The sequence below is a fragment of the Pantherophis guttatus genome, chromosome 1 (genome assembly GCF_059756535.1).
Source record: "Pantherophis guttatus breed Tessera chromosome 1, ASM5975653v1, whole genome shotgun sequence".
Classification (NCBI taxonomy): domain Eukaryota; kingdom Metazoa; phylum Chordata; class Lepidosauria; order Squamata; family Colubridae; genus Pantherophis; species Pantherophis guttatus.
In genome coordinates this window covers 250107537-250128453 of record NC_142063.1, presented here as the reverse complement: position 1 = coordinate 250128453, position 20917 = coordinate 250107537, and the positions used below count along the sequence as shown (strand labels likewise).

The following is a 20917-nucleotide window of genomic DNA, read 5'->3' as shown; positions in this document are numbered from 1 at the left end:
CTCAACTCCGTGACAGCCGCCGCGAGTCGAAAAGGCGGGGCCTCCGCTGGTTACATACAGCCCAAGCGCCAGAACCGGTTGAAGCGTCCGACCGATTTGACGCAAGAGCTTGTAGTAATGGAGAGGATTAATAACCCAACAAATACAAACATCAGTAAGATTTTTTCCTCTCTTTTTCCTCCTTCCTTCCTTCCTTCCTTCTTCCTTCCTTCCTTCCTTCCTTCCTTCCTTCTCTCTCTCTGCTCTCTCTCTCTCTCTTTCTTTTGCCTGCATTTCTTCAAAGACCCTGCATTTCTTTCAATCCCCCTTCATTTTAGCCCCACAATAATAATCCTGTTTCCAAAGCTAAAAAAGGATTTGAAATCTCCAGTCTTAGTAAACCCACCTTAACTCTGAAGCCTTGGGTATGTTTTATCAACAGCAAATTTTAACCGATTTCCTCCTCCTCCACTCCCAATATTTTTTTCACATTAAATGAGAGCACCAATAAATGGGAGCAGCAGTTGGCTGATTTAAAAAGCCTATGAAGTTTACAGTAACTGTGTTTATTCACTTATCTGTTTATATCCTGCTTTTATAAATTGTAAATAACTCAAGGCAGCAAACATAACTAATATTCTTTCCTCCTATTTTCTCCATAACAACCCTAAGATGGGTTGGGATGAACAAGAATGACTGAGCAAAAGTCACCCAGCTGGCTTAAAGGTCCAATATAAGTCTCTTTTAAAAGAAAAGAAAAAAATTGGCACTGAAGGAGTCTTTATAGAAATCAGTTAGGATGAGAGATTCTTCCCATTTCTTGTATAATTCAGGGGTGTCAAAGTGGCAGCCTGCAGGCTGGATACATCACACAGAATTGAAGAGCTGATAGCCAAATGCCTGATGATCTGTAAAATCACAAACATAAAGAGGATTTTTAAAAAAACCAAATCATTACATTAAGCAAATAAACATTTGGCTTTTAAATTGCAGTCTCTGCTAAAACACATTTATAGTAATGCCATTGTCCATTAAATCCTGAGAAATTCCTTAAATTCCTCATCATCTTTCCATCAGAGATGATGCCAACATATATTTTTATTACTTTTTTAAATATTCAGTTTCAGAACCTTCTCTATCTCCCGGGAATATGTAGCAGCTATAATAATTCCACCTTGCTTGTTTCTCTTTTGATAAGACTGAAACCCTTAAATGTAACACTTTAAGTTACAATTTTAACAACTGTATAAAAATAATCCACTTTTTCCAGGTTGTCTTTTCTTGAGGATCATTGCTGACTACCAGCTCTGAATGGTTGAGACCAAGAACTTATGAAGTGAGAGAACTTGACAGTGTGTCTAAGTGCCAGCTGCTAGCATTATACTGGAAAAATAGTATAATTTCTCTTTTATTGCAGATACTCTTACATTGGTAGGGAAAAAAGCAATATGCAGAATTGTTGGATTTTAAAGGGCTTAATTTCTCAGAAGATTTGGTGAAACCTGAGCACCTTGAGGCAGTAGAAAAATTCGAAATCAGGATAGTGATATGTTGTCACTTATCCAAAATCTGGTAAGAATTCTGTAATATGATACAAGCAATGTATATTTAAATTTCATACTGTAACTAAACTTTCTCTTTGGGAAGTTTTATTCTCCCCCTCTGTATGTTTTAAATAACATATCCTGCTGAAAATCATTCTGCAATTAGTAGACATTAATGTTGAAAGGGCATATAATTTGGTAAATTAAAAAAAGAGTATCTAAATAATTCTCCCATGTTGGCATCCTTTACTGAGCAAGGGAATTCTGCATAATTCGAGTCTTGCTTCCTGGCGTGGGAAAACCCTATCCAGAAACAAAAGATTTAACTTCCATCCTCTGCTTTGACCCATGCGAAAGAAGGAACTTTTTCTATACTACAACTTGGTAGTATAGCTCTTTACTACCGGTATTCACCCCACAATTTTCTCTGACTCACATTTTTAAGCCAGGAAAAAATAAGTCACTGATAGCTACCTTGATCTCTTGGTATTCAAAAGGGGTGGGTTCTACTTACCTTTACTACCGGTTCGCAACGGGGCCGTGTGCTTCGCTCCATTTTACGACCTAAATTAGTAACACGATTGTTAAGTGAATCTGGCTTCCCCATTGATTTTGTTCATCAGAAGGTCACAACAGATGATCACATGATCCCGGGACATTGCAACCTTTATAAATATGAGTCAGTTGCCAAGTATCTGAATTTTGATCATCCCCATGGGGAACAATTATAAGTGTGAAAAACAGCTATAATTCACTTTTTCAGTGTCATTTTAACTTTGAACAGTCACTAAATAAACTTGCAAGTCAAGGACTGCCTGTATTTTAACTTAACTAGAGACCATAGTACTAGGACTGTGTGCTTTTTTTAATGGTGGCTTATCATCAGGTCACAACAGAAGGGACATCATCAGATTCAGAATTATGCCAGAAGTGAATGGGCAGAATTTCCATTGGTTGCCAGCCGATAAGATCTCTTCTTGTAGGATGTATCCTGCAAATCATGCACACAATGGCAAGCAAGCCAGTCTTCACTTTAATTCCATGTGCAAATAGCCTGTTCTCTGATGGTATGCTGACTGAGGAATTCTGGGAATTTAAGTTTTCACATCCAGATGAGGACAGAGACTTTTGAGTTGTGTAATTATATTTGATCAGGTCATATAATTACTCAAATATTATATCACTTTCCTACTGTGGGAGATTGGAAAGCAAAAGAAAAGCAAAACTAACAGAACAACACTTCTGAAAAATAAAATGTCCGTGACGTATAGATAGTCCTCGACTTACAGCTGTTCATTTAAATACCATTCAAAGTTATAACAGCACTGAAAATGTGACTTATGACCATTTTCACACTTACAACCAGCATTCCCGTGATCACATCATCAAAATTCAGATACTTGGTAACTGCCTCATATTTCTGATGGTTGCAGTGATCACCTTTTGCAATGTTTTGACAAGCAAAATCAATGGAGAAGCCAGATTCACTTAACAACCGTGTTACTAGCTTAGCAACTGCAGTGATTCACTTAGCAATTGAGGCAAGAAAAGTCATAAAATGGGACAGCACTCACTTAACATATATCTCAACTAGCAACAGAAATGTTGTGCTCAATTGTGGTTGTAAATCAGGGACTACTTGTAGTTGCTTTGAATGCAGAGAATGGGCTTAGTCCAGCTATCAAGGAATGCCAACAGACTTCTTTTATATTTGAAGTAAAGAGTAGATTCATTAAGACAAAATCTACATGACATGATAGCAGTGTTCCAATATTTGAGTGGCTGCCACAAAAAAGGAGGTCAACCTATTCTCCAAAGGACCTGAAGTAACTGATGGAAAGTTATCAAAGGGAGAACCAACTCTGTTTGCCATTTCACAGTCTGTCTAGTGAGAATTATAGGATACGTCCTATGTTTTCCATTACTCTTCATCACTAAAATTACAACATGGTTTATAACAGGGGTCCCCAACCTCTGGTCCATGGACCGGCACTGGGTTGTGGCATGCCAGCAACTGAGCCGCAAAAAACTAATGAAGCCCCACCGCAGGATGCAGGCAGCACAAGAAACCATGTCCCCTCCGGTCCACAGAAAAACCTCTCTCCATGGAACAGATCCCTGGTGCTCAAAGGTTGGCGGCCGCTGGTTTATAACATCCAAAATCAGTCTGAAGACATAATTTTATCAAAATTCCAACAACAGGCTTTGTTGCGTTCTGTTAGCAGAGGCCTTGAGTTGTCCCACACGTTGGTGGTATCTAACAATGTAATTTGCAGAATCATTAGTAAACACTTTGGAATCGGAGGCTGCTGTATTATTTTCAACTGCACACAGACGTTTGACCTGCTGGATTTCACAGCTGCCTGTAAATGACAAGCCTAGGACTCAGCATGTGTGCAGAATCATTTTAAAAAGACCCGGCTATGAATTCTGATATGTCTGGATCTGCTCTGGGCATGCCTGGCACAAACATGAACCATAGCTTTGCATGTATCCATAAGCCTAACCGTGCTTGTCCGAACATTAGCAGTTCCTGCTTGTCCTTGGAAGGGGCGGAGTAAAATTTTATAAAGAAGTGGGGAGGGGGGAGAGGAGAGAGAATGAAGAAAGCAAAGAAAAATCTTCTGTGGGTTGTTTATTTGGAGAGCTGAACGGAGAAACTGCCAGAACACATGTAGCAAACTGGATCATAGAAGGAAAAAACTTTCTAAAGTTTTGTTGTTGTTGTTGTTCAGCTCCCCCCCTCCCCTTCCGTTTAAGCTAAATCCCTGGAAGATTCTTTTCTTCTCCTCTTCAGCCTGCCAGTCGCTCATCAAGGTAAGTCACTTAACAGATTTTGTCACCCTCTTTCTAGGTGCACGCGGTAAATTTAGCAAATTGAGTTTGTTCAAGGAGACGGAGATTGGAGGGCAGAGGCGGAGAATTGAGCTTCATTCCACCAAAGCACCGGTGGGTGGAAGCACTGGAAGGGGAAGAGAAAGATCAACAAGTTTGTCCCTTCCAGCATTTTTATATCGCTTTCTTCACCGGAAAAAAAGTGGGTTTGTGCAGGAGGAGGGTGAGGTTAAAACAAGGGGAAAGTTTTGGAAAGCTTGTCTGGCAGCTGCCATCTTTGCATGCAGGGAGTTCAGTTTCCTGAAGCATAGGAAGAGGTAGGGGAGGCCTGCAGTCTCTTTACTGCCAGCTAGCCCACAAGCAAGGGTTCAAAACATCAGGGCTTCTCATGGCCAACTATGTAGGTTTGTTTGGGAGCCTCTTCAGAATCAGAAGGGGATGCTTAGGCTCTAATCCAGCTAAGCACTTCCCTCCTGTTGGGCCAGTTTTTTTTTTTAAATTTGATTTATATGCTGCCCTTCTCCGGAGACTCAGGGTGGCTTACGGTGCATTAAGCAAAGCTTGTTGCTGCTTGTCCTGTTGGGACCCAGCTGGGTGATAGGCCTCCAGCTCTCAGAGCTTCCTGCGGGCAGTTTGTGCTCCACGTAATCAGCCTCATGTTTATTTAATGATTATTATTTAATAACCCTTGAGAAAGGCAAATGTAATCGAGTGAAATCAGGTGGTGACTCAATTTTTAGCCACAATGACTTAACCATAATTCCAAGCTCAGTTGTGGTTGTATATTGAGGACTACATGTGTACACTCTTATTATCGGCCATTTGTGCAATACTTTTACAACTTTCTTATACTGATCTGTGGGTTAGTATGAGCAGGAGTGTGTATGTATAAAATTTCTCAAATGGGATTATCATTGGTTTTACAGAGCAAGGAGAAAGGGCTGTTTTTTTACTTACTATTTGTTTTGTATGGCCACCCATCTCAAACATATGCCTCTGGCCAGCTAGCAATACTTAAAAGAGTATAACAAAATTAATGATCATTATATAGCAGCCAAAAAAAAAATCAGCAACAATAAATAGCTGTGATAGAGACTCAAATCAGGGTCCATGACTCCACTACAAAACCGAGTTTTCAAGGATTCCCAAAAGGCCAGCAAGGTCAGGGCAAAATGTTATCTGGGGGAATGATGTCTCAGAGTATCGAGATAGAAAAACCTTTCCTCTTGGGTCCTGCCACATAACAGGTCAGGATCCAAAAAACGCTTCTCCTGCCAGATCTAGTAGGACAGGGAGAGATGACTAGGGAGAGATGGTCCTGCAAATAACTTAGTCCCCAAGCCATGAATGGTTTTAAAGGTAACCATCAGTTCCTTGAATTGAAGGCAACTAGTGCAGCTTATGGATCAGAGGTGTCACATATATGCCAAGTGACAGGCATCCATAAACCATAAATGTCTATCGAGGTTCTCAGTCATCCAGCTCATGGTTGTCCCAAAAGTGCTTTTTCAAAGGCAACCAGACATTCTTTGTTTTTCATTGAAGATGTTTCATTTCTCATCCAAGAAGCTCTTCCAAAAGTGAAAAAGTTTCTTGGATAAGAAGCAAAATGTCTTCAAGGCAAAATAAAGTCCAGTTGCCTTTTGAAAAAGCACCTCTGAGACAGTTATAAACCATAACTTTCACTGATGAGGCTCCTGCAGCTAAAACATACTCAAATCTGGTTAACATTTAACAGCAATTCTGAAGGGATAAAAAGTATAGTTAGACTATGGGCTCTAAGTAATCTGAAGTCAAAAAGCAGATAAAGTTGAAATCAACTTGGCTGCCTAAGAAAGACATTGTTCCAGGCCAAGATTAACAGATTAACAGAGTTGGAAGGGACCTTGTAGGTAATCTAGTCCAACCCCCCTTCAAACAGGAGATCTACACCATTTCTGACACATGGCAGTCCAATCTCTTCTTGAAATTTTCCAGTGATGAAGCTCCCATAACTTCTGAAGGCAAGCTGTTCCACTGGTTGATTGTTCTCACTTCAGAAAATTTCTCCTTATTTCCAGGTTAAAACTCTCGTTCAGTTTCTATCCATTATTCCTTGTCTGGCTTCAGGTGCTTTGGAAAAAAGGTTGACCCTTTCCTCTCTGTAGCAGCCCCTCAAATATTGGAACACTGCTATCATGTCTCTCCTGGTCCTTCTCTTCAGTAGACTTGCCATGCCCAGTTCCTGCAACTGTTCATTGTAAGTTTTAGCTTCCAGTCCCTTAACCATCTTGCTTGCTCTTCTCTGCACTTGTTCTAGAGTCTCAATATCTTTTTTATAGCGTAGTGACCAAAACTGGATGCAGTAGGCTTTAAAGAGTGGTATTAGTAGCTCACGTGATCTTGATTGTATCCCCCTGTTAATACAATATAGCCAACCTGAAGCATTGGCTTTTTTGGCTGCCACTGCACCCTGTTGGCTCACATTTAATTGGTTGTCCACTAAGACTCCAAGTTCCCACTCACAGTTATTGCTGTTAAGCCTGGTTTTACCCAGTGTATATGTGTACTTTTGGTTTTTCTTGCCTAAGTGTTGCGACAGATGCGGCAACAGAGAAGCTCTTTCCCACATTCTTGCATAACTCTTCTCCCAGCCTTGTGTCATTGACCCATCTCCAAGCAAACTTCGTTCCATTTTATCATGATGAATGGAAACAAAATGGTGTTTTTCAAGAAAGGCATATCCTCAAATAATAGCTGTCTAAAAATTTTAAGGTTTTAAATGATATTTCCCAACCTTAAGTCTCATGTAAGTTCCTGTACAAGGATCTTTTGGTTGAGTTTTGTTACCATGTTTTGAATTTTCTGTAATTTCTGAGTCATCATTAAGGGCAGACCCATGCAAAGAACATTGCTGTATTTCTAAGGAGAGGATGTTACAACACAGCTACCAGATAAGGCCCAATCAGACATCCCAGGGAACACATAACAGTAACAGAGTTGGAAGGGACCTTGGAGGTCATCTAGTCCAATCGCCTGCTCATGCAGGAGACCTGTACTAGGGATTTGAACCGCCGAACTGCCGACCTTTCTGATCGACAAGCTCAGTGTCCTAGCCACTGAGCATCTAGAGATGAATCTATACCATGTGGCGCGGGGGGGGGGGGCGCTTATATCAGAACCCAAGATCTACTCAGTTCCTAGATCTGTGAGTTAATCTATAATTCCTTGATCTTGAGGAGATCCATGAAGCTGATCTATTGCAATCTTTTCAAGTATCTTTCTCAAGAAGTGTGTGTCTGTGCAATAGGATTGTATTTCATCAAGTCTCTTCTCATCCAGGGATGTTCTTATTTGCTCTTCCAAGTGGTAATGCTGTAAAATTATTTTGGAAGAGTCAAATCAAACAACCCCTGGATACTATGAGAACTATTGATAAAACCTCTGATACGGAAAACGCACACAATACTGAAGACTCCCTCAGTTCACTCCATAGATATACCCATGAAGCCACGATATGCAAATATTTCCCAGCATCTTTTTGAATAAGTGAGCAATTGAGTAACTTTGCATAAAATTAGGATTTACAACATTCTTATAGCTTGACAATTAACTGAATGTAGATAATTTGACCTTACCTGTAGAAAACAATTAGAGAACTTGGTGGTATCCAAGCTGTTTTCAGTATCTACAGAGTTGAAAATCATGTTTTACTTATTAAATATTTTACTTATTAAATATTGCTTAACGCATTGTAAGCCACCCTGAGTCTCCGGAGAAGGGCAGCATATAAATCAAATTAAAAAAAAAATGTAGTTCAAAGACTATGCCACTACATTGCACCATGAAATTATTCCTTGTATATTTTCCCACTCAGTTACACAATACATACTACACCCTGGCCACAGATGCTTCTTATGTAATAAGTGTCAGTCTAGCTGACATGATGTGGCTGAAGAATTTTATAAGTGGGCCTGTTACTAAAACAAGGAAAGGTAGTATTTAGCTTAAGGTGCTGTCAAGAATGTCCAGGCAAAATCCAGAGGTAGAAAGTTAATCATTAGCATGTTAGCTAACTAAAAGCTTATTTTGAGATGGATTTAGCAACATATGTTAAATATTGAAAAGTCACTCAACCCAATTTTTAAATGCAATGGTAAAGTTTGACCACACAGAATAAAACTGCTCAATTTTTTAAATTATACTTATAGAGTGCCCATTTATGCATAGAATGGAAACTATATTTTGATTAAATTGTAGTCCAGCTGTGAACAATTAAGATTTGAATTTCATACTTGGTAAATCCATAATTCTTCATAGATTGCTTGTGGGAATGTAAGGACTCCAAACTTATTCCCCGCTTGACTCTGCCCCAGGCTTTGCCTCTTCTACAGAAACTGATCTAATAATATATTTTGTTTTTCTTTGTTTCCAGGAAGTATGCTTTTTAAAAAAGAATTAATACATGATTGACCATAAACGTGGGAACAATTGTCAATTGCTCTATTATTATATCAACAGGTCAAATAATGGAACCAGTAAATAAGTTCCTGTATAAACACAAAGGATGCTATTTTGTAGAAGGGGTGTCACCTGAAAGTATAGATTCACTGGAAAGTTTTGAAATCCGAGATGATGATATATTTATAATCACATATCCTAAATCTGGTAAGTTTAAAGATGTCTTCTGAGGAAGAGTTAAGCCTGTATCCGGTTTTAATATTTTGGTTGCTGCAACTTTGCTATGCTGTAACCAGATTTTTAACATTTGGCATTTTTTAGAACTTGTAAGAAATGTAGAAAATAAAGCTGCTAAATCTGCATTTTGACCATTTTTATTTTATTTTACTTTTCAGAGCTAACTTTCTCTCATACATCTATGAAATATTTGAGAAGAAGCAACTGTTTTTATGTTTCTCTGAAATGTTTACTATCCTTTCTAATAGGAAAGTATACTTTGCATAATTTCAGCATTGTCCAAATAATAATCACTCTGCATGAATTAATTTAGTTGTTTACTTCCAGGCACAATATGGACTCAAAATATTGTGAGCTTGATTCTTCATGAAGGTCATCGAGATGGAACTGAAAATATTACTCTGATTGACAGAGCTCCATGGCTGGAATGTAATATTTCCCACATAGATTTTCCCAATCGCCCATCACCTCGTCTCTTTACTTCCCATCTGCCTTACTATTTGGTACCCAAAGGATTACAAAATAAAAGAGCAAAGGTAGGACCTAGTTTGCTACACTGTATGTATCCTGAGATGTACTGGGGAGCTTTCTGTCTTCTTTTATCTCTAAATCTGAATGTTTTATTGACAAACAGGTAAGGGCAAAGACACAGATACTACATTGTTCCATTGTGTTTGGTGTGTGCTAACAAAGTTTGAAGTACAAGAGAAAATACCTCAAACAAAACAGGGAACCCAGAATGTCCTGCCTGGCGGAAACAGGCTAAGAAGCAAACTAAAGATCCATATAGAGAGAGATCTTTAATCTTTCCTTTTCCAAAATGACACTTCCAGATGGATTGTAACTTTTATGCTGCATGGCTAGCTCTGGAGGGTACCAATTTGAGCAATGTTACCTTTTGTTTTCAAATCTGAACATTCTACTCTCTGTCACTCATACTGTAGTCACATCTCAGATCGACTACTATAACATCTTTACATGGGGATTCCCTTAAAGACATTCAGAAGTTTCAACTGGTACAAAATGCAACAGCATGGGCAGTTTTGTGTTATCCAAGAATTGTGCACATTACACCTGTTTTATGAACTGTTACCAGTTTGGCTACCAGCTTGCTTCTGGATCCAATTCAAGAAGCTGGTTGGAACCTTTGATGTCCTCCATGAGTTGGGAACAAGTTATTTGAAGTCCCTCTGATCTCCAGTTACATCAACCCATCCCATCAAATCCAGCAGATGAAACATGGGGGGTTTTATGGGGGGGGTCTTGTCACCTAGAGTTTTGTAGCACAGGGCCTACAAGGAAAGCTTTATCTAATGTGGCCCCTGTCCAATGGAACATCATTCCTGCCAAGGTGAGTCTGGCCCCAGCCCTGATGGCGTTCTGGAAGATCCTGAAAACATGGTTTGCCAATAAGCCTTGAGATCCCATGACAGAATGGAGCCTGTTAGATGACTGTACTGTTACTACTATTTACTTTATTCATTAAACATGAAACTCAGTCAACTGAACATTCAAAAATGCATCACAAATGCCATTGACTGGTGCTAATGGTTGATACGGTTTGCTGCCAGTGTCCTAGGTATCAACCAAGTATCTTCTTAAAATATACAATGTTCCAAGTAGCACATTTTTTTGCAGTTCTGCTGGTGTTGTTACAATTTATTGATGTGTTTTGTAAAATTCTTGGGCATGGTACCAAGTTCCCCAATGACAATGGGTATCACTGTTGCATGTTTTACCCATAACTGTGTAGTTTCAATGGCTAGGTTGTGATATTTCATGATTTTTTCCAGTTCTTTTTCTTCGACTCTGGCGTCCCCTGGTACAGCGATATCAATAAATTGTATGCTTGACAACTATGATATCTGGCGTGTTGTGTTACAAATGACGATCTGTCTGTATTCGAAAGTCCCACAATATCTTCACCATCTCAGTTTCGACAACTTTTTCCACTTAATGGTCCCATGATACAGATAGGGCGTATTTCGGATACAGATAGGGCATATTTTTTACATAATGACCAGTGGATTAATTTAGCAACTCGATCATGTCTAGCTTTGTAATCAGCTTGCATGATTTTGCTGCACTCACATATTAAGTGTCAAACAGTTTCAACTTTGTCATTGCAAAGTCGGCAGTTTGCATTGTCAGTGGGTTTTTGTATCTTTGCTTTCATGGCATTCATTTGTAGTGCTTGTTCTTGAGCAGCAAGTATTAAAACTTCCGTTTCTTTCTTGATGGTTATTATTATTACATTATCATCATAATTATTATTATTACTATTATTATTATCCCATCTTGCCACAAGGCAAATGCTGAAGGTAGGAAAAGGAGAAAGAGGGAAGGGGGAAACGTCTCCACAATGTTCCTGTAGCCTTCAGGGGGAAGATATTGGGAGGTCGATGCATGCTGTCCTCTCCCATCTGCCCCCTTGTCTGCCATTTATTTAATTGTGTTCATCACCAAGTGTCACTGTGAGATGGGCATCTATACAAACAGCTAGCTGATGATAGATAAATAGAGAGAGATTTCATTCATGGACAGTTAACATATTGTGAAATAAAGTAGAAATGGAGTTCTGACCTCCAGAAGGTCCCCTACGGTCTACCAAGCTTCAAGGAAGACTTTCATCCATCCCACTTTCTTCCTGGGGTATGAAGCTGAAAGCCATCCTTGCATTCACTCCACTTGGAGGATCTGACAATAACATTTTGACTAGATATGATCATTTTTCTCCTACAGATTATTTATGTGCTTAGAAATCCAAAGGATGTCTTGGTTTCTACCTATCATTTTACCAAAATTACACCTGTAAGGGAAACACCAAAAGATTTTGATACATTCTTGGAGTGGTTTTTGTCTGGCAAAGGTAAGAAGACCTTGATCATGACATGTTTTGTCAATTTTTGTCTTGGGTAAGAGATTATGAATACATTTCAATCCACTTCCTACAAAAGCAAACAACCCACCCTGTCCCTTAACATAAGTATAATGATTTTATTTATGCAATAATTTGTGTAAACCTTTATGAAAATGGTTTATAATGGGACGAATGGGTAGAGATGAATGAAGGATTCCTAGGACAACTCATGATGTAAAAGGGGGCGGGAGAGGCAAGAGAAGGCACCTTATTAAGGGAGAGTGAGAAGAAAATACGAGGATCCATTTAATAAGGAGGAGAAAAACAGAGAGAGGTAAATTGTTTGGTGGCTTAAAATCAGGGTGTGATTATGTTGGGCATGAATGGACAGAATATAAAATTAACAAAAGTTAATATATTCATTTGAAAAGTAGTGAGTTTCATTTCTCTCCTATCAGTGCCTAGTAATTTGTGGCTTGACCATGTAGAAGGCTGGTACGCTCATAAGGGTGATTTCAATATTCTCTTCCTTTCTTATGAAGAAATGAAAAAGGTAAGATGTGTAAATGTGTAGTGCAATATGAACAACCTTGAAGCACAGGAGGCTTTAGAAAGGGAGGAATGTGTAGAATACCTTATTCAGGAAAGGAGCAGACAGGTAATTACAGAACCACTCTTAGTTATCTCTGTGAACTCCTGAAGGACTGGTGAAATTTCTGAAAAAAAGTAAATGTCACCTCTTCCAAAGAAAGGTGGCAGATCCAGGAAACTAGTCTCTTGTCACCTTGACATCAGATTAATGAATAATATGCACTTGTCCAGGTATGCTAGAATTCAAAGAGCCAGCATGTATCTGTTGGAAACCAATGTTGCAAAAAAAAAAAAAAAGTTGATCTTACTCTTTGATAAAAGTTACTGACTGGTAAGGGAATCCAATATGGGAATCTGCACCTATAATTCAGCAAAATATTAGCCAAAGTGTCTCATAATATTCTACTGTTTTGGCTCAAAAGAGATTGTCTCAACTCAACTGCATTTTTAAGAGAGGTCAAGGCATTTATTTAGCCTAGCTATAGAATTGGCCAGCCTCTGATGCTGCCAAGATTGTTAAGAATGTAAGGGCCTGAATCTTAAGAAAATTGTTCATATACAGTAAATATACTGAGATCCAAGATTATTTCTCAGCGACTTGCCTCTTACTTTAGCAGCAGTCCTAAGGAAGCACTTCTGTGTTTAATCCATTGATATTGCTTCCTATGTGCATGTAGAGTTTTCATTAAAAAAAAACACAAATGACTTTATCAGGGTAATTTTTTTCAGTAAGAAAAGAAAGAATTAAAGACTGTGGGAGTGAGTGATAGCAGTATATGTGAGATACCTTTCTGTCTTTTCTCCATTGTTGTGGATGACCTAATATAAAGCTGTATCGAATTGCAGGATCTGAGAAGTTCTGTACTGAAAATATGCAACTTCCTAGGAAGAGAACTAAGTGGAAAGGAGGTGGATGATGTGGTAGATAAAGCTACATTTGATAACATGAAAGTGGATTCTAGAGCAAACTACACATTCATGCCTCCTGACATTGTAGATTGCAGAAAAGGAGACTTTCTTCGCAAAGGTAAATCAATAGAAATTCATACTCTGGTTTTAACTTACCAGGGTTCATTTTAAACCAGGATTACTGCCTTCATTTGAAAGACACCTCCTTAAGTGATACAAATGTATCCCAACAACCCCTCTATTTGCTGCTGTCCATAATGTTGTGCTAGTCTCATCACCAGCCTACATCTAAGACAGCCATAGGTCTTTCTTAGCTATACCAATGTTAAGTAGTGTTCTTGTCACTCTGACAGATTTTTGGCATGGATATAATCTGACTGTTGCCTGCAGAGTCTAATGATCCTTTGGGAATGGGATTGTTCTAGCTCACACTGGCCACTTTAGGATGAGGGAGACATAAACTCTTCACTCTCTACCCTGGACACTGTCCTCCTCCAGTGTCAGAACTGCTTCCTTTAAAAAGCCTGCAGGATTAAAGGATGATATAAATAGCCTCTGGTTTAATTCAGTAAACCAGTTAAAACTGTTGACATTTTTATCCATTGTTCCCCAGGCACTATTGGGGACTGGAAGAACCTCATGACTGTTGCCCAGAATGAAAGATTTGACCGTGTCTTTAAGGAGAGAGTGGAAAAGCTGCCCTTTAGGTTCTGCTGGGATATTCAGGAGGATCCTGAGCCTATTTCCAGCTCAGTGGAGGAAAATAATTTGTGATATACACTTTGAAATGGAATTGAATTAGAGATGACCTTCCAAGAAGGGTCTTTCTGTAACCTTGTAATGTTTGATTCTCAACTTTAAGTAGATGATCGAACAAGGCATCATTAAATTCTCTGCTATTAATAAAATAGGAACTGTACTTCTCTTTGAAATTCTTATTATCGTTTGTATTTTTTTATTCTAGAAATGAGGGAAAACAGACAAGAGTTCAAGCGTTTGATGTCCAGCTAAGTTCAAACATACTTAGCATGTATTACAATTTGCCTAGTCCCACTATGGGTTTTCTTATGCAGCTCAGGGTTTTTCTTCATTGCCTTGAGCCAGAAGTAGAACTATACCAGTGTAGGAAGAAACATCCTTCTGGGTTCTGCTCCAAGTGGGGAAAAAGACACTGGAAACATGGAGACTGCTTGGAAAGATGGTTTAATGGTGGACAGGATCACATGGCTTGAGTTCCTGAACAGAAAAGGGCAGATACAGTAAATCCTCGGGTTTTTATGCTCTCTCTCCCCATTTCCTGGGGCCCCGAAACAGTATTCTGATTGGTTGTCAGACTCCCAGGGGTGGGGGTCTTAGCTAGCCTTGCTGGCTGATGGTCACATGTGCTTCCCAGGTCACATGCTTCCCAGGTCACATGTGGTGAGTTTCTGCTGCTATTGTGTAGAGGACTAATCCTATCTTTGTTGGATCTTTGGCAATTCCTACTATGGCTCTGCCTGAAGGAGGTAGATCTTTGTTGTGTAGAATAGACTGGACCAGGCCTTAATGGCCCATTGACAAAGGGTGGGGGCAGGAAGATGGGAACTGCTTCAAAACATGCTTATCCATTTCACATCCAGGGAAATATAATATTCAGCCTTTTTTAATATTTCCTAAAAATATTTCATTCCTCTAGGAAAGGGGTGGGTGCTAACTTCCTACACCAGTATAAATGAAGTTTCTCTAGAGGCCTGCTTTGCCTTGACCATCTGGATCATAACACACTGAAGAGGTGATGGATAGTTCTTGAACAAGCAGAATTTGAATTAATTAATCACTCCATTTGTATTGGACAAACATCTTTGCAATACATGATTGAGCTAATTGTTTCTACACTAATAGACCATCTTAGCGTGTAGAAAATTCAGCCATATGGCAAGCTACCCCTTCGAGCAACATCTGACAGTGCAAGAGCAGATCTTGTAATGCCAGAAGGGGAAGTGGTGCCAGCTGGAGGGCAGGCGACAATACCTTTAAACATAGGAATCACAGTTCCCCATGGTATTTATGGGTGCATTGCTCTTAGATCTCGTTTAGCCCTTAAAGGAATATAAGTGTTAGGAGGGTGGTAGGTGCTAATTATCAAGGAGCAGTAAAGATCCCGTTGCACAATATTAGTATATGCAGGATGTAGTCCTTCAAGGAGGACACTGTAGAGCTCAGCTAATTTGTGATTCTTCATCACTAAAATTACAACATGGTTTATAACAGGGGTCTCCAACCTCTGGTCCGTGGACCGGCACTGGGTTGCGGCATGCCAGCAACTGAGCCGCAAAAAACTAATGAAGCCCCATCCGCAGGATGCAGGCAGCACAAGAAAAACCTCTCTCCATGGAACAGATCCCTGGTGTCCAAAGGTTGGCGGCCGCTGGATTATAACATCCAAAATCAGTCTGAAGAAATAATTTTATCAAAACTCCAACAGGCTTTGTTGTGTTCGGTTAGCAGAGGCCTTGAGTTGCCCCATACATTGGTGGTATCTAACAATGTAACAATGTAATTTGCAGAATCATTAGTAAACACTTTGGAATCGGAGGCTGCTGTATTATTTTCAACTGCACACAGACGTTTGACCTGCTGGATTTCACAGCTGCCTGTAAATGACAAGCCTAGGACTCAGCATGTGTGCAGAATCATTTTAAAAAGACCCGGCTATGAATTCTGATATGTCTGGATCTGCTCTGGGCATGCCTGGCACAAACATGAACCATAGCTTTGCATGTATCCATAAGCCTAACCGTGCTTGTCCGAACATTAGCAGTTCCTGCTTGTCCTTGGAAGGGGCGGAGTAAAATTTTATAAAGAAGTGGGGAGGGGGGAGAGGAGAGAGAATGAAGAAAGCAAAGAAAAATCTTCTGTGGGTTGTTTATTTGGAGAGCTGAACGGAGAAACTGCCAGAACACATGTAGCAAACTGGATCATAGAAGGAAAAAACTTTCTAAAGTTTTGTTGTTGTTGTTGTTCAGCTCCCCCCCTCCCCTTCCGTTTAAGCTAAATCCCTGGAAGATTCTTTTCTTCTCCTCTTCAGCCTGCCAGTCGCTCATCAAGGTAAGTCACTTAACAGATTTTGTCACCCTCTTTCTAGGTGCACGCGGTAAATTTAGCAAATTGAGTTTGTTCAAGGAGACGGAGATTGGAGGGCAGAGGCGGAGAATTGAGCTTCATTCCACCAAAGCACCGGTGGGTGGAAGCACTGGAAGGGGAAGAGAAAGATCAACAAGTTTGTCCCTTCCAGCATTTTTATATCGCTTTCTTCACCGGAAAAAAAGTGGGTTTGTGCAGGAGGAGGGTGAGGTTAAAACAAGGGGAAAGTTTTGGAAAGCTTGTCTGGCAGCTGCCATCTTTGCATGCAGGGAATTCTGTTTCCCAAAGCATAGGAAGAGGTAGGGGAGGCCTGCAGTCTCTTTACTGCCAGCTAGCCCACAAGCAAGGGTTCAAAACATCAGGGCTTCTCACGGCCAACTATGTAGGTTTGTTTGGGAGCCTCTTCAGAATCAAAAGGGGATGCTTAGGCTCTAATCCAGCTAAGCACTTCCCTCCTGTTGGGCCAGTTTTTTTTTTTTTTTTTAAATTTGATTTATATGCTGCCCTTCTCCGGAGACTCAGGGTGGCTTACGGTGCATTAAGCAAAGCTTGTTGCTGCTTGTCCTGTTGGGACCCAGCTGGGTGATAGGCCTCCAGCTCTCAGAGCTTCCTGCGGGCAGTTTGTGCTCCACGTAATCAGCCTCATGTTTATTTAATGATTATTATTTAATAACCCCTGAGAAAGGCAAATGTAGTCGAGTGAAATCAGGTGGTGACTCAATTTTTAGCCACAATGACTTAACCATAATTCCCATCTCAGTTGTGGTTGTATATTGAGGACTACCTGTGTACACTCTTATTATCGGCCATTTGTGCAATACTTTTACAACTTTCTTATACTGATCTGTGGGTTAGTATGAGCAGGAGTGTGTATGTATAAAATTTCTCAAATGGGATTATCATTGGTTTTACAGAGCAAGGAGAAAGGGCTGTTTTTTTACTTACTATTTGTTTTGTATGGCCACCCATCTCAAACATATGTCTCTGGCCAGCTAGCAATACTTAATAATAAGTTTAAAAGAGTATAACAATTTTTTTTTAATTATTATTATTTAATCTTTAGTGAGATTCACAGCCTTTGAGGCTGGTTAATACCTCAGCAGCTCGAGTCCTAACCAAGGACCTAGGAACTGTTAAGGTATCGTCGGAGGATGTAAGCTGTTCCAAGTAAGGTGGTTTTTTGTAGAGTCAAAATGTTCAAGTCTGGCAAATTTAGAATTTCTAAATAGTGGGGTAGCCCTTTGGGTATTGCTCCAAGGGCTCCAATTACAATCGGGACAACACATGATTTCTTTTTCCACAGTCGCTCAACTTCAGTTTGCAAGTCCCGGTACTTTGTGATTTTTTCTTGCTGCTTATCTTCAATCCATGCATCACCAGGTATTGCAATGTCAATGAACCATACTTTTTTCTTTTCAACTATTGTTATGTCAGGTGTGTTGTGGACCAAGTGCCTGTCAGTCTGAATCCTAAAGTCCCACAAGATCTTGAGTTTCTCATTCTCTAAAACTTTCTCAACCTGATGTTCCCAGTGGTTTTTGCTGTACTCAAATCCAAACTTCTGGCACAATTTCCAGTGAATGATCTTAGCAACACGGTCATGGCGTTGTAGGTAGTCAGTTTGAAATTTTGCTGCATCCACTGATCAGGTGGTCAACTGTCTCATCTTTCTCATTGCAGAGGCGGCATTTGCTGTTGGTGGTAACATGTTGAATTTTTGCCTTCATGCAGTTTGTGGCTAGGGCTTGTTCTTGAGCTGCCAAAATAAAGCTTTCTGTTTCTTTTTTCAGTACTCCTGATCTTAGCCAGTTCCAAGTTAGTTTCCGGTCAGCTTTGCCTTCAATACTTTTCAAGTATTGGCCATGCAGAGCTTTGCTTTTCCAATTTTCAGCTCACTGCTCAATTACTTCTTTCTTATATTCTGCTTTTGTTTTAGTTGTCTTTATAAGCCTCCTTTATTTACTTCCTTAATCATTGGTTCTTCACTTTTCTGGATGTAATCATTCAAGCTGCGTTTTTCTTCTTCCACAGTCTGCTTTACTTGTAGGAGTCCTCGACCACCCTCTGCTCTTGGTAAATATAATAGGTCAACATCACTTTTAGGGTGCAAGGCATGATTCATTGTCATAAGCTTCCTTGTTTTTCTGTCCAAATTGTCTAACTCCATATGGGTCCAGTCAATTATTCTTGCAGAGTATCTAATCACAGGTATAGCCCAGGTATTTATGGCTTTTATGATGTTTCCTCCACTCAATTTGGACATTAATATCTTACAAATTCGCCGAATGTACTTGGCTGAAGTTAATTCCTTGACTTTATTATGCATTAAGTCAGAGGTTTCTAAAATCCCCAAGTACTTGTAGCCTTCTTCTGATTTTATTGCCTTTATCATTTCTTCATTCTCTAGTTCTATTCCATCCTCTTCTATGATCTTGCCTGATTTGGTTGCTATTGTTGCACATTTGTCAGTTCCAAACTGCATACCGATGTCTTGGCTGAATTCTTTTGTGTTTTCAATTAATAAATTCAGTTCAGCTTTTGTTTTACCAAACAGCTTCAAATCATCCATGTACATCAAGTGTGAGATTTTCAGTCCTTTCTTCCAAGTTCGTATCCATAGTTCATCTTCTTCAAAATGATTGTCAGTGGTAGCACTGAGAGAATAAAAAGTAGGGGTGAAAGGGAATTGCCCTGGAAAATAATAATAATAATAATAATAATAATAATAATAATAATAATAATAATAATAATTATTCACATTTCTATGCCGCCCACTCTCCGAGGACTCTGGGTGGCTGACACCAAAGACAGTATACTAAATAGCATATTGCCCCCAACAATCTGGGTTCTCATTTTACCCACCTCGGAAGGATGGAAGGCTGAGTCAACCTTGAGCGGTGAGATTTGATCCGCTGATCCGCTGAACTAGCAGTCAGCTGAAGTAGCTGCAGTACTGCACTCTATCCACTGCGCCACCTCAGCTCTACATAATGATCATTATATAGCAGCCCCCCAAAAAATCAGCAACAATAAACACAGCCACTGAGCCACCTAGAGATGACTCTATATCATGGGGGGGGGGAAGGCACTTATATCAGAACCCAAGATCTACTCAGTTCCTAGATCTGTGAGTAAATCTATAATTCCTTGATCTTGAGGAGATCCATGAAGCTGATCTATTGCAATCTTTTCAAGTATCTTTCTCAAGAAGTGTGTGTCTGTGCAGTAGGATTGTATTTCATCTAGTCTCTTCCCAGCATCTTTTTGAATAAGTGAGCAATTGAGTAAGTTTGCATAAAATTAGGATTTACAACATTCTTAAAGCTTGACAATTAACTGAATGTAGATAATTTGACCTTACCTGCAGAAAACAATTAGAGAACTTGGTGATATCCAAACTGTTATCAGTATCTACAGAGATGAAAATCATGTAGTTCAAAGACTATGACTCTACATTGCACCATGAAATTATTCCTTGTATAAGATATTTTCCCACTCAGTTACACAATACATACTACACCCTTCCAAAACTCACAGCTGAGTTCTATTGTGTTTGGTGTGTGCTAACAAGGTTTGAAGTACAAGAGAAAATACCTCAAACAAAACAGGGAACCCAGAATGTCCTACCTGGCGGAAACAGGCTAAGAAGCAAACTAAAGATCCATATATATAGAGAGAGATCTTTAATCTTACCTTTTCCAAAATGACACCTCCAGATGGATTGTAACTTTTTTTTTTATAATACTTTATTGATTTTTTTAAAAAGTTTTTTAAAAAGAAAACATCAAATCTCAGTTAACATCTGAGGTGTCATGCGATTACATATTTACATTATATACACATCAAGTATCTTCAAATCTATCATTATTAGAAATAGACATATCCTTATAGTCTTGTTCTATTATTCCACCATTTGTACCACCTTTCCCATACTGCCTTAAATTTTGAATTCTCATCGTCTTTAAGAACACTAGTTAATTTTGCCATTTCTGCGCATTCTAGAATTTTATTTATTATTGTCATCTCTGGAGGGGTTTGTTTATCCTTCCAGTATTTTGCAAAGGTTAATCTGGCCGCTGTTATAACATGTATAATTAATTGTATCTTGTCCTTAGAGAGTCCATCTCCCATCATTCCTAATAAAAAGATTTCGGGGGATAGTTTTATATCTTCTTCCACTATTTCTCGTAGCCAAATTCGTATTTTTGTCCAAAACTTTTTTGTCTCCGGGCAGGACCACCACATATGAAAGAAGGTGCCAACCTCCTTTCCACACTTCCAACAAATTGCTGAGGCACTGGGAAATATTTTTGCTAGTCTAGCTGGGGCTAGGTACCATCTGTGAAATATTTTATAGTGGTTCTCCCTGTAAATTGCTGATTTAGTAAGATTATAATTT

At 39.4% G+C, this 20917-nt stretch overlaps 2 protein-coding genes across 15 annotated transcripts in view; both read left to right on the top strand.

Annotated features, from left to right (window-relative positions):
• The first annotated feature begins 17 nt into the window (after positions 1–17).
• On the top strand, positions 18–15969 carry LOC117659057 (amine sulfotransferase-like). 8 transcript variants are annotated; one of them, XM_087882686.1, is made up of 9 exons: positions 18–154; positions 1397–1551; positions 4378–4472; positions 8859–9005; positions 9363–9571; positions 11778–11904; positions 12354–12448; positions 13333–13513; positions 14009–14327. In XM_087882686.1, the coding sequence occupies exons 4-9, from the start codon at positions 8867–8869 to the stop codon at positions 14167–14169; spliced, it is 912 nt and encodes a 303-aa protein (XP_087738812.1). In that variant the 5' UTR covers positions 18–154; positions 1397–1551; positions 4378–4472; positions 8859–8866; the 3' UTR covers positions 14170–14327. The 8 variants fall into 8 exon arrangements, with proteins under 8 accessions (XP_087738812.1, XP_087738811.1, XP_087738814.1 ...); XM_087882685.1 differs by lacking the exon at positions 4378–4472; XM_060692180.2 differs by lacking the exons at positions 18–154; positions 1397–1551; positions 4378–4472 and adding exons at positions 3791–4340; positions 6419–6597.
• The window catches only part of LOC117658132 (amine sulfotransferase-like), a 39031-nt gene continuing 33170 nt past the window's right edge, over positions 15057–20917 (top strand). Inside the window, exons 1-3 of one of the 7 annotated variants that reach the window (XM_087882681.1) lie at positions 15057–15166; positions 16520–16614; positions 17822–17898. The gene's annotated coding sequence lies outside the window, so the exon portion shown is untranslated. The other 6 variants (XM_060692169.2, XM_087882682.1, XM_060692173.2 and 3 more) reach the window with 6 other exon arrangements.